Source organism: Haemorhous mexicanus, chromosome 2, assembly GCF_027477595.1.
Source record: "Haemorhous mexicanus isolate bHaeMex1 chromosome 2, bHaeMex1.pri, whole genome shotgun sequence".
NCBI classification, from domain to species: Eukaryota; Metazoa; Chordata; class Aves; order Passeriformes; family Fringillidae; genus Haemorhous; species Haemorhous mexicanus.
Window position 1 is genome coordinate 56,697,317 of NC_082342.1, and position 12,079 is coordinate 56,709,395.

Here is a 12,079-nt window from a genome sequence, read left to right on the forward strand (position 1 = left end):
TAACGCTGATAAGTAGATGACTTTCAACCACAGGTTTTTCTTCTTTAGCTTGCCAGCAAAATGCCATTTGTCAGTCATGTCTGAAGCAGAGAACTGTGTAGGTCACCATCCTCAGATGCTCATAACACTATCTGTGCCAGCAGCTAGTGAGCACAAACATTTGCCACCTGGACTGCTTGTGCGACACTGCAGTAAAAATAAGAAGGGCCTGTGTCAATGATATGATAATTAGTAGGTCCATGCTGAGCTGGTTAATTGGGAGTCAAATGACCGTACTGATAGAAAGGGCAACAGTGATGCTCATGTGGCCAAGACATTACACTGGAGCAGCGCCTACCAAAACAGCTCCATCACCAGAAATATCAGATTCACAAAAGACAGTTCATTGCTTTGTGCCTGAACTGAGTACTGAACAGCTATCTTTGAAGGCTGCAAACTCAAACTTAGCATCAGCTGGACCTGGATATCAACAACATCTTCCTCTCAGCTGCCAAGCATTGCATGGATGGAGGGTAGGGAAGGCTTATTTCAGGAAAACCTCAATGACTGCTTCATGACATATGTAAAGGAAGATAAGAAACCTACTGAAGGTGTAAGACAGACACTTAAATTGACAGAGGACCTTGAGGTTTGCCCCAGCTTTCACATTTATGAAATGTGATTGTAATGCCTGGTCATACATTCTCTTTATTACACAGCTTATAGAAATGTCAGTGATATGGCAAAATACAGCTGAGGTCAGTAAATGGAGTACTAATTTCTATTAATATGAGATAAAGAATAGGCCATTCCACTAACATACGCATTATCCAGTAATTCTGCCAATATTTATGAAAGAATACCTCTAAGGTTAAGAGCCAAATTCTTCCTTTCCACTCCACAAGGCTTGAGTTAAATACCAATGTCTGACCCTTCTGCTGTCTGGAGTATATCAACAGCTCAGAGGTTCTTACCTGGCAAACAAATCACCAAATAATTGCAACATTCAAGACTCTGTAAAGTGTGGTGAAAGCATCATTAAAATTTTATATTAGAGCTAACATACATTCTACATATTTTCTTCCATTTTACTTGCAGGTGAGTCTAAGCTGGAACTGCTTATTGTCTGAACTTTGCAAAAGCAGTCTCAACGTGGGAGCTGTGTGTGACTATTAAAGTTATTTTGGGGGCAGAGGACCCAAACATGCTTCTACTTTAACTCTGCCAATTTGCTTCCTAGGAAAACCTTTAAGTATCTGTGGCCTAGGAGCTAGCATAGAACAGTCTCTATCCCCCTGTCCGTTTCTGCCCCAAACTCCCAAACATTTGCATAGGCAGAGGGAAGACAATGGTGGAGTTATTCTGTGCTGCCACAGTTGTTAGCGTTTGCAGGTAACGCAGTGGCAGACCTGCTGGAGACTCAGCCAGCACCATGGAGGCCTTCTGGAGAGCTTTGGAAGCATTCTTTTCTCCTTCAGCTGCCACAACCTGCAAAGGAACAGAAGTGGAAATGGCATGGAAATGTTGCCCATAGTGGTGCAAATCCAGCTTTATAACGATGAGAAAACCAGCTACCTTGGATTCCTGGAACCACAGGACAAGAGGAAATGGCCTTTAAGTTGCTAAGGGGAAGTTCTCATTGGATATTAGGAAAAAAAAAATAGGTTGTCAAGCATTGGAAGAGGATGCCCAGGGAAGTGGTGAAGTCACTAACCCTGGGGTCATTTAAAGGGTATGTAGATGTGGTGCTTAGGGACGTGGTTTAGTGGTGGACTAAACAATGCTGGGTTTAAGGGTTGGGTTTGGTGATCCGAGAGGTCTTGCCCTAAACAATTCTGTGGTTCTATGACAAGGAAATGAAAGCCTGTCATGGGTCTCACCTTAGCTTTTTTCTCTTGAGCAGCCTCTGCTTCAGCTGCCATTGCCCTCTGCATGGCCACTGGGATCCTGATGTCTTTGATCTCCACACGAGCCACTTTGACTCCCCACTGCTCCGTGGCGCTGCCGAGGGTAGCCTTGGGGACAAACAGCACACCAGGAAAAGCACAGTGCTGGCAGAGGGAAAGCCACGTGGTGTACCCTGCTCGGACAGAAGGACAGGGCAAACCACACAGCAGAAAGAGGGGTGCTCCAGGGGCACCAGCACCAGCATTGTGGGTGCACAGTGGGTACCACAGCCTCAGGAAACACTTGCTGGTCAACACCAGTGTCTCCTGTGGGGCTTCTCTCCTGCCTCCTAAATTATGGTATCCCATCCTCTCTCCTTAGGTGGGCAGTTACTAAACTTCTCCCTTTTACAAAGAAACACTACAGCAAGTTTCTTAAACAGCACAACACAGTAAAAGTACACTGTGGGTGAGACACAAGACAGCCCTGCAGCACTGGCAAATTCATCTGTGCTCCGACTCCTGGGCACTCCTGCAATCCACACCACCACCATGACCCTGTCTCTGCCTGGCCACTCTCCTGGCTGCAGAGGGTACAGTCTCTCTTTGGTCTGACTATGCCTTGTCTCTGACTGAAACTAGTAAATTGGGTATTGGATTTTTCCTCTGCTCTCTCCCTGGCTGCCAAATCAAAAAGAGAAACCAGATGGCATTTTAAAGCATACAGCAACTCAGTTTTGTGCTGTTAGTTGTAATGACAGGAGATACAAGTCTTGCCTCAATGAAGGGTCTGCTCAAGACAGACCTTCCCCTGAGCAGGGGATCTCTTTCTCCATATTTGCAGCTGCCTCTGTGCAAGGGCTAAGCTAATTATTTTAAATCACTGGATAATTTCAGAATTGTAATTGCTTTTTGATAGAGATAACTCTGCTGCAAGAGGTGGGTGAAATACCTTTAGAATAACTCTTTGTGACTCTAAGCAATGAGATGCATAATTGAAAAAAACCCAAAAAAACCATAAAGGGAGATTTTGTTATCCTTATTGAAGAAAAAAAGAGACATTATTTCTAATTTGCTACTCCCCAGAAGACATCTCCATGCTTATGAATTTTGAGTGCCAGATTTACCTGGATCCTGTGTGCAATCTCCTCACGACCTGCCAGCAGCTGAGCCAAGCTCTGTGTACCCAGAACGTTTCTCAGGGCTGTCTGTGCCAGAAGCAAGGTGGCAGAGTGGACATCAGTGACGTTGGCAACAGCACTGACAGCGCTGTGGATCCTGTAGTGCACCACCCCATCCACCTGGGCAGTAACAGCATCCCTCGTGAGAATCTGCATTTGAGAAATGCACACAGTCACGGAAAGATCCAACAACACCTCCTTTCCCTAGAAAGGTTTTTTTTTTTTTTAACCCTTAGTGAGTAAAAGGAATTGATAATTCAAAGAAACTAAGAATTTCTCTTGATTTCTTTATCATTCCCCCAAGAAATTCAAGAAATTACTTCAAGAGAGCTGTCCGGCATCAACAAAGTTTAAACTGGGGGAAAATGCTTTACATACTCTCTAAATAACTGCTTCAAGTTTAAGTGAATCTCATAATTTGAATTAATTTTTCTTGCAATAATAAATGATGGCTATCCTCTTCCATTCCTGCAGAAAGGTCCATTAATGGGCTTATACATTTCATGCAGCTTGGAAGATCTGTGCTACTTCCCCTAAGCAAAGTATTTGTAAGAAACACATTAAAACAAAAAGTGCAAGAAATTGTGAGAAGAAACTGAAAGAAATATTTAAGCATTCATAGGAGAGTTGTCATTTTTTGCCAGACAAGCTTCTTGTGCCTCAGAAGGCAGCTGGCCTCAGTGGAGAACTGATGATGCTCCACTATCCCTTCCCTCCTCAGCATCTTTTGCCTGCAAGGGGGTGCTTCACAAAATCCCTGCCAAATGCTGCAGAAGCCTGGCCAAAAGCTGCTAAGCCTTATACAAGTTGCAACCATCTTCCTTCCAGCCTCACATTTTGGGGGAGCCATTTTTCATGGCTCACACCACACACCCCTGTACCCTGTACTCTGAGAAAAGGCTCTTTCTGTTTACAAAAAGATATTAGCCCAAAAAAACATCTCCTGGGGAGCACAGTAGGAAACTCTGGGTGCCCAAAGGGTCTTGGAGCTGCCTTTTCTCCCTCTGCTCTTTGTTTAATGAAGGGAACAGCAGTGTCAGCTCCATAAGCAGAAGGATTTTTCTTCCATGGGGCTGAGGGCACACAGACCAAAACTTGATCAGAACAGGACTGCTCAACAACTTATCCTTCTGATTAAATTTTTCAGTCAAAATTTGCCAACAAAGTGAATGAAGATATATCCTACTTGCATGTATCTTGCTTCCTCCATCCATTCCTGCTTGGACCTGAGTTTTGTGGAAGGTTGTCTGCTAATTCCTGTTAATTTAACAGGATTCGTTACCCATGGGTAATTTGCCTTTCCAGACACATGTAGAAGGCTCTTTTGAATGGTGAGCTACACATCAGATCCAATTTTATTAGGACATTAATTTACAACTGGGAATTTTGTAGCCCGCTCCTCTCTTGTCCTCCCTGTCTCACATTCACACTTGTAACTCCCTTCCCTTATTTTTGAAATCACAGTTCTGAACACCAGCTTGACCTGCAATGAGGCATCTGCAGATTTTCATTAGGAAAATCACAGAATGGTTTGAGTTGGAAGGGATCCTAAAGATTACTTACCTCCAACCTGCCTCCCATTGGCAGGGACACCTTTCCCTAGACCTGGTTATTCAGAGCCCCCTCCAACCTGGCCTTGAACACTCCCAGGGATGGGGCACCCATAACTTCTTTGGGCAAGAAGCTGTGTTGTAAGCAGCTTGAAATGCAGAAGATACAGCAAAAAAAGCTGAATTTCATATGGTAGCTAAATTCCACATGGTAGCTCAGTGTGGCAAAATAACAAAATGTGCATTACTTTTGAATGTGCCATGAATCAGCTGCATCTTTTGTTCCTGTCTTAGATGGCATCTTTTGTTCCTGTCTTAGATGGCCTCTAGAGAAGTTACCTCTTGTGGAGGAATCTTACAGGTAACCATCCTCAGATCAACCTTGATAAATGTATCTGTACATGGAAGTACAAGGATCATTCCTGAAAAATAAAAATTATTAGATGAAACACCTCTGAAACTAAAATCCAGATCCAGGTACCCTAGAGAAAATTAACAGATGGAAATACTCACAGGATTTGGAATAACACCCTGCTTATCACTGTAGCTGTCCTTTCTGCTTGCAAGACATGACAATAGTGATGTTTTGCATTTTCAAATAACAGAGGGAAGTGCAAATATCTGCAGATAATGTGAACTCATTAGAGCTTAACTACCTAGGACTCTTGTCCGGAAGTGGGCACCTTGAAGCCCTTGTCTGAAGTCTGCCATGAAACTTTTGGCAAAAATTCCTTTCACACTTTTAATTTTCCCTTTTTAAATCACAAGCCATGTATGGTTCAGTATGTGTCCTCAAGAAAGACATCACCCAGGTGATTCCTGCAGCACATGAGGAACATTGTCCCAAGATGTGACAAATCCTGTAAAGGAGTCTCCACTCTCCTTCACTGGAGAGGGAGACTGGACAAAACTCCCAATCCTCTATTGTAGCCTCAGCACCTTGCTTTGGTGCCCAGAGCCACACAGAAGAGCCCTGTACCAGGCCTAGCTGCTCTTTGGACCACATGACTGCTATTCCAGAGGAAGGGCAGTACCTGAAAAGGACTTTTTCCTGTTATTTCAACTTCCAGTTGGCCCTTTTCTTTGCGCAGAGGTGGTAACTGCACCAGTGCAAGCGCCTCATGTAGCTGGGTTTGGTTTGTGATTTGCAGGCTGGTTCTAGGGAGCAGCCTTGGTGTAGCTGCTGGGTGTCCCTGCCCTGACACATTTACCATTTTCAGGGCAGAGGACAGCTAAGGAGCTGGCAGCAACAAGCTCTGTTGGAAGTGAGGTGCAGGGAAAGAGTCCACAGTCACCCAAAAAAGACCGTGGCAAACCTGAACACTGCATTTAAACCTCCCTGCAGTCCCCTGACAGTGTGTGCAGCATGAACTCATCCTTCTGTTGTCCAGATTGCTCAGCAGCAAAGTCACACCTGGTATCAAGGTACTCAAACTTCTGTGCTATGACAGGAGGGGGGGCTGTATCTTCTCTCGAGAAAAGTAAACAGTCTGCAGGTAAAGGAACTGCAGCAGAGGGGACCTTCTCATTCCCCTCTATGCCATGAAGAAGGTTTCATGGAACCTTGCAATTCTCTATGTGGTCTGAGTGCACTGTAATAACATAAACAAACCCAGAGGACTTTAACAGAGAAAAACTGCATGCATTCACCTGGTCCCTTTGCTTTCTTGGACAGAATACGTCCCAGACGAAACACAACAGCACGTTCATATTCTCTGACAACCTAGGAAAATATTTTAAATTTAGAACTTTACAGCTAATTCTATTTTAATTCCCTGGTCCTTAAATCTTTGGCACCCATATTAAATGTGAAGAAAGTACAAACAATATAGGAAGGAGCAAAGCTGCAAATCACTTTCTACAACTCTTCTACTTGACTCATGATTTGCTGGAAAAACTCAGCCCCTGCCCATGGAAACAGGTTACAAAACAGATCACATATGAAAGAATTAACAGTGATCTAAAAAGGACACCCCAGAGCTCTCTCAACATCAGCAGCACACTCAGAGGAGTTGTAGGCAAGGGGGCTCTCACCTCAGGTAATCTAAACCACTTCACTTAGTGCATCATGGCTTCTGAAGGCCTGGCATCCAACTGATGTTTAACTGGAAGTTTAACCAATGATCAATGTTGAGACTAGAAGAAATTAAGTGAGGAAGTTGTGGCAACACAGAACATTTGTGAAAGAACCTGTGTGGATGTCATTTCCAGAGCACGTCTTTGCTACAAACCCTTATGATTCCCAAAATGTGAATGTGAGGTGCCTTAACTAAATCACTAAAAAAGTAACAACAATGATAATAGAGCATTCCCCATGTGCCTCAAATCCTGATAGCCTACCTTGATACATGCCCAGATGGAAATAGGAAAGGTAATAAGCACCAGGAGGAATGAAAGTGAAACCAGGATCCAGCCACAGACACCAATTCCTTCCTGCCTGTCAGCTGTAAAAAATATAAGGAAGAAGAGCAATGAATGCAAAATTTGAGAAGTCATCCCAGGGATGTACATCTAGCCCAGGGCAATCATATGGGACCACAAAGTCCACAGAAACTCACTCCCTCTTCCTGCCTCCCTTTGCCCAAAGAAAGCCCCAAAACACCTAACCAAACCTTCAACTTTATGGCCTGTCAGTGCAGAAAATTAAAAAAGGCTCAGAAAACACATTTTTGCAACAGGAAAAAAGAGGAAAATAAAAGATATTACCAAAGCTGGGGGTTGTGAAGGAGAAATAAATGAATGGGTGAAACCATGAATATGAAACTACTGGGTGGGGCAAAGGGTTTAGTTTGTGTGAAACAGGTAACACGGTAAATGAGGGGAAGTCTTGCTTTCTTTAGATGGACATTTTTAGGAATATTAATGGACCAGTACATCCACTGGACTGTTCAGCAGAACTTCAAAATTAGTAAAGTTCTGCTGAACTTCAAAATTCAGCTCATCTCATCCCAAAATTTCGTTCTAATGAAATAAAACAAATATAAAAGTAATTTCATTATTTTAGTGCCTGAAGGGCAGGCAGCAGTAAAGTAAGTTATTTCAAAGGTGTAGGGCAGGACTGGAAATTTCTGACACCAAATAAAACTCACATGCAGACAGAAATGAGAAACAGGAAACAATTCAATTTGTACTTTGTTAGAAAAAAACCAGCTTGTCAGGACTCTGAAACAGCACCAGGCTCCCTGATCCGTAAGGCAGGCGCTGGCAGACCAGCAGAGCAGGACTGACGGGTTTGTCAGAACATTCCCAGCAGCTCCAGGGAAGGAGGACGCACAGCACAGCCTCCCGAAGCCCTGCCCCTCCTGGGTCCCTGTGCATGGCCGGGCTGTGCCTGCTGCACTGGTGGCGACACACCTGGGTGCAACATGTGACATGTGACATGCGACATGTGACATGTGACATCCAGCCCTTGGCTGCTGGCAGCTCTGCCCATCCTGCTTGTGAGGCTCCCGATGCAGACTGAACTACCCACATGTGAACATGTTTGCATTCAGAAGGGCTCAGGTCCAGGTGTCCCCGAGAGCTGGGCACAGAACTGGTTCACCAGGAGCTCAGCTCTCCTCCTCACCCTTCCCAAAAAAACAGCAATTTTGAATCCCTGGTTGTTTTATGAGGTATCATCTGGCACTTGGCAATCAGTGGCAAAATTGATTTGAGGAGCTTCCCTAAGCAAATTACTGTGCAAAGTTCAAGGCCATGTGTATAAAAACAGGATTATTAGGATTTAGTGAGGAAATCTTTAACCTTTCACTGCTATCTGTTCTCCACACAGTGGACTTCACATTACACTACTAGTGTGGCAGGCTACAACAGGTACATAAAGTACCAGCAGTGAGGTGTCTTTTAATCTGTAGAAAGAGATCAAGGAAAGTCACAGAATAGGCGTCATTCAAAATTCTTAATCTGAAATCTGAGCAAATTAATCATGAAGGGATGTTTTGTTCAACTGAACTCAACATTTTTACTCTCTCTCAATTTTACATAAATGACCAGCTTACAGAAAATATCTGAAGATCTTTTTCTCCAGTGACAAATTTGGTTATGAATGACCTCCTCAAAAGCAATTTTGGGTTGTAGCATCATCAACCATCATCCACCTGAGCCCACTGTGAAGATGCCTGGTGAGAATGACACAGTCCACAGACAGGGGAATGGATGGGAAAAAATGCCAGCACTCAGCAGACTGGTACTCAAGCAGCTGAGAAGAGTTAAGGGTCAAGATATCACCCCTAACCACCACAGGCAAAAAGCATGCATCCAAAACTTGACAAAGTACAATTGAATCCTTCTCCACAAGAACTGTCCTAGAGATCCTGATGGCAGCTAATGATGTAGGTTATAGTTAGAAAAGGAGAACAGGAAAATATGTCTTTGAATGAAACTCCTAGCTCCCCAAAACCAACACAGATCTTCTCTGAATACCCCAAAGTTTCAAACCATTTAACCACACAACAAATTAAAGACTCCAGAAAAAAACAATAGTTAAGAACCACTCACAATCCTATATACCAATGACCTGGGTTTGCCATTCCTGTATATGGATTATAATAGTCATAACCACCAAAAACCTCACTTGACTCTTTAGACCAAAGCAAATCTGGAGGTGCAATGCACCACAAAATGTGAGAGCTCATCACTCAGCAGTTGTGGAAAAACTCCAGGGTGATGGAATAAGATTCACTTCATTTTTTCTTAATGCACTCATTAGGGTACATCAAAAATAGACTTGGTAAACAAACTCATTATGTGGGTTTCATACTTGGAAAGCAAATAAAAAATAGTGTGGGTAAAAATCTCCCAAGCCTCCTACAGCAACAAAAAGATGGAGTAGATTCAGCCTCTTTAACCACCACACTTTCTACTTTAACATTTCTGCTTTCTCCTAAGGGGTGAAAAATTCTTCTGTCTGCCCTAACCAGATCCTATTTTCTTCTCTCCAGTCCATCCCTCCATACAGAAGTGTATCAATAGCTGAATCAGTCCTTTTCATGCATGGGGTCATGTTGGCAGAAGGCAGATGCTGATGCATCCTAGCAGGGCAGCATGAGGCAACTTGCTCTGTCACTTACAGTGGCAGAGTCTGAGTTTTCATCTACAGTCTATGTCAGACATCAAATGTAAAACAAATGGACTTTTTTGGTTTGGTTAGTTCTGCTCCTTTTTAATATTATTGAGAAAAAACCCACTCACACACAGAAAACAAGGCTTACCAATAAGATGTTCTGGGTTCATTTTCTTGGGTCTCTCTGTCTGGGGATCCATCCCCTTGGAGGGAAGCTCTGACCCCCTCACAGATGAGACAGCAGCAAACATTGAAACTGCAGGACAGGTGCAAGATGCTGAAGAGGGAGGCAGAATGAGAGAAGAAATCCCCTGTATTGGAGTCTTTTGGGAGTTGGTTACCCTGGTGAGAGGATGTTCCCAAACACCAAGTCTCATGTCTCTGATGGAGCTGGTGATATTCTGTGGCTGTCCTCTGTCTGGGGTGCACTTGGCCCAGCTGGTCTTAGGCCCCACAAAATACAATTCCTATGAATCTGTCACCAGAGATTAAAACACCCACAAAAAAGCCAGGAAGATTAAGTGAGTCCTGTGAGCAGCAGCTGAGGTATAGCATTGAGAAAATGAGGCCCAAGGGAGATCTCAACCCTCTCTACATCTGCCTCAAAGGATGCTGTAGCAAAGTGAGGGTTGGTCTCTTCTACCCAGAAACAAGCAATAGTATGAGAATAAAAGGTCTCAAGGTGTAACAGAAGAGGCTTAGATTAAGTATGAGAAAAAGATTAAATACGAGGCTTAAATATGAGAAAAACTTATTTCACCAAAAGAATTGCCAAACACTGGAACAGGCTACCCAGAAAAGTGGTAGGGTCCCCTTCCCTGGTGGCATTTAAAGAACATGTATATGTGGCACTTAAGGATGTGTTTTAGCAGTGGACTTGGCAGTGCTGGGTTAATGGTTGGACTCCATCCTAAGTGGTCTTTTCCAACCTATGATGCTATGAAGCCAGAAGGCAGAGATTGCATGCTGCTCCTCTGCTGTTTTGGGGCTCAGCTGCTGTTCAGATCTCAAACACCAGCATAATAAATAAGCAAAACTCCATGTGAGGTCTCCAAACTGTGTAGAGTAGCTCACCACACCCTTCTTCACACTGTCCATTGGTACAGTTGATCTGGATAACATCAAAACCATGGCAGAGGCATTTCTGTTCCCAAGTCTTAAAATTGTCCCCCAAGTAAGAGTATTTTTCACAAAATATTTTGATAATGAAACTAAGCATGGCATTTCAGACTAAGCCATTTCTGAAGGCTGCAGCAGCAGAGGGCAACCCTCTCAAAGGACAAGGCAGTTGCTTGTTATTTTAATAAAATATGAGAGGGGTTTTTTAGCATGCAATCTGAGTTTGATATATAGCTGCATTAATTACAGGGCTGGTTTTTGTGGGCATCTGTTATCTAGAATATCTGTGAAGATCTGGCTCCAGCTTCATTTCACCCAAGTCCTCCTTCCCACCAGTAATCACCTTGGCCCCAGATGTGTCATTCAAAGCTGATTGTTCCCCAGAGAATCCGTTTTCAGTCTCACAGAGAGGAAACTACACCCCTGAACTGACATTTTAAAACCCACTGAAAGCCAAAAGCACAGCCTGAAAAATCAGGATTGACATGCTTATTGCAATATGCTCCCAAAAATGCTCACTATTCATTTTAGGCCATTTGTAGCATTTCCACCATTATTTGACTTCTAAACACTGAGCTGTATGATCACACCTCTTCAGGACAGACTCTTACTAGCAGGGTATCATGTGCAAACAGTGACAAGAGAAATGTGGTTTAATTATTTAGAAGCAAAAACATAATATGCAAAACTATCCCAACAATTTTTTTTTTAATTTTAGAGCAAAACTAAAGTTATTGAAAATAACTTAATTCTGAAGCATTTGAATGCCACAATTCAAACAGCTGTTTATACTGTCAGATAAATGTTAAAAGTTAACAGACATAATTGCTCCCTGCTTATTGACAACTCCCTGAGGTGACTGTAAATATAGGTGAGCAAAGCAGATGGTGTTTTGTGTTTGTGTTCAGGAACATCACAATATTAGGGTTTTTTTCATTTTAATATAAGCTGCACTTTTTTTCTCTTTTCAACATTTTGAAATCAAAGTCAGGGCAATCTCAACACTTTCTCCTTGGGTTTGTACTGGGGCATGTGGATAACTTATGTCCCAAATTACTACAGACCACTGAGAGATTAAAACACATGAGAGCTCTGGGGCAAAGCAGTTTATAAACTGCAAGTTCACAGGTGCTGAACAGCTTGGTGCACTCCTGTGATACAGGGCACAGCCACAAAGACTGAGCTCAAAGCTGCTACAGCAGAACCTACTGATTTAGAAGCCACATCAGATGACTGGTTTGGGCTGCTCACAGTTCAGCTATTTCTGCAGAGTTTTGAGGGCTCAGGTCAGGCATGATCAGG

General features: G+C 43.2%; 1 protein-coding gene across 1 annotated transcript; it reads right to left on the minus strand.

Annotated features, from left to right (window-relative positions):
- Nucleotides 1-669: 669 nt before the first annotated feature.
- On the minus strand, nucleotides 670-9,858 carry STOML3 (stomatin like 3). Its single transcript, XM_059840302.1, has 7 exons — nucleotides 9,807-9,858; nucleotides 6,937-7,040; nucleotides 6,247-6,319; nucleotides 4,936-5,018; nucleotides 2,993-3,196; nucleotides 1,860-1,994; nucleotides 670-1,467 (listed from the first exon to the last, which is right to left on the minus strand). Exons 1-7 carry the CDS (start codon nucleotides 9,856-9,858, stop codon nucleotides 1,267-1,269), a joined length of 852 nt encoding a protein of 283 aa, XP_059696285.1. The 3' UTR covers nucleotides 670-1,266.
- Between the last annotated feature and the right edge of the window lie 2,221 nt (nucleotides 9,859-12,079).

What these genes read in the sequence shown, in the direction of transcription:
- STOML3 (XM_059840302.1), bottom strand. Translation starts at nt 9,858, where the DNA reads ATGGATCCCCAGACAGAGAGACCCAAGAAAATGAACCCAGAACATCTT. An exon ending in GAACCCAGAACATCTTATTG is followed by an intron (nt 7,041 to 9,806) that starts GTAAGCCTTGTT and finishes TATTTTTTACAG; the next exon opens with CTGACAGGCAGGAAGGAATT. An exon ending in GTAAGATTCCTCCACAAGAG is followed by an intron (nt 3,197 to 4,935) that starts GTAACTTCTCTA and finishes TCTCAAATGCAG; the next exon opens with ATTCTCACGAGGGATGCTGT.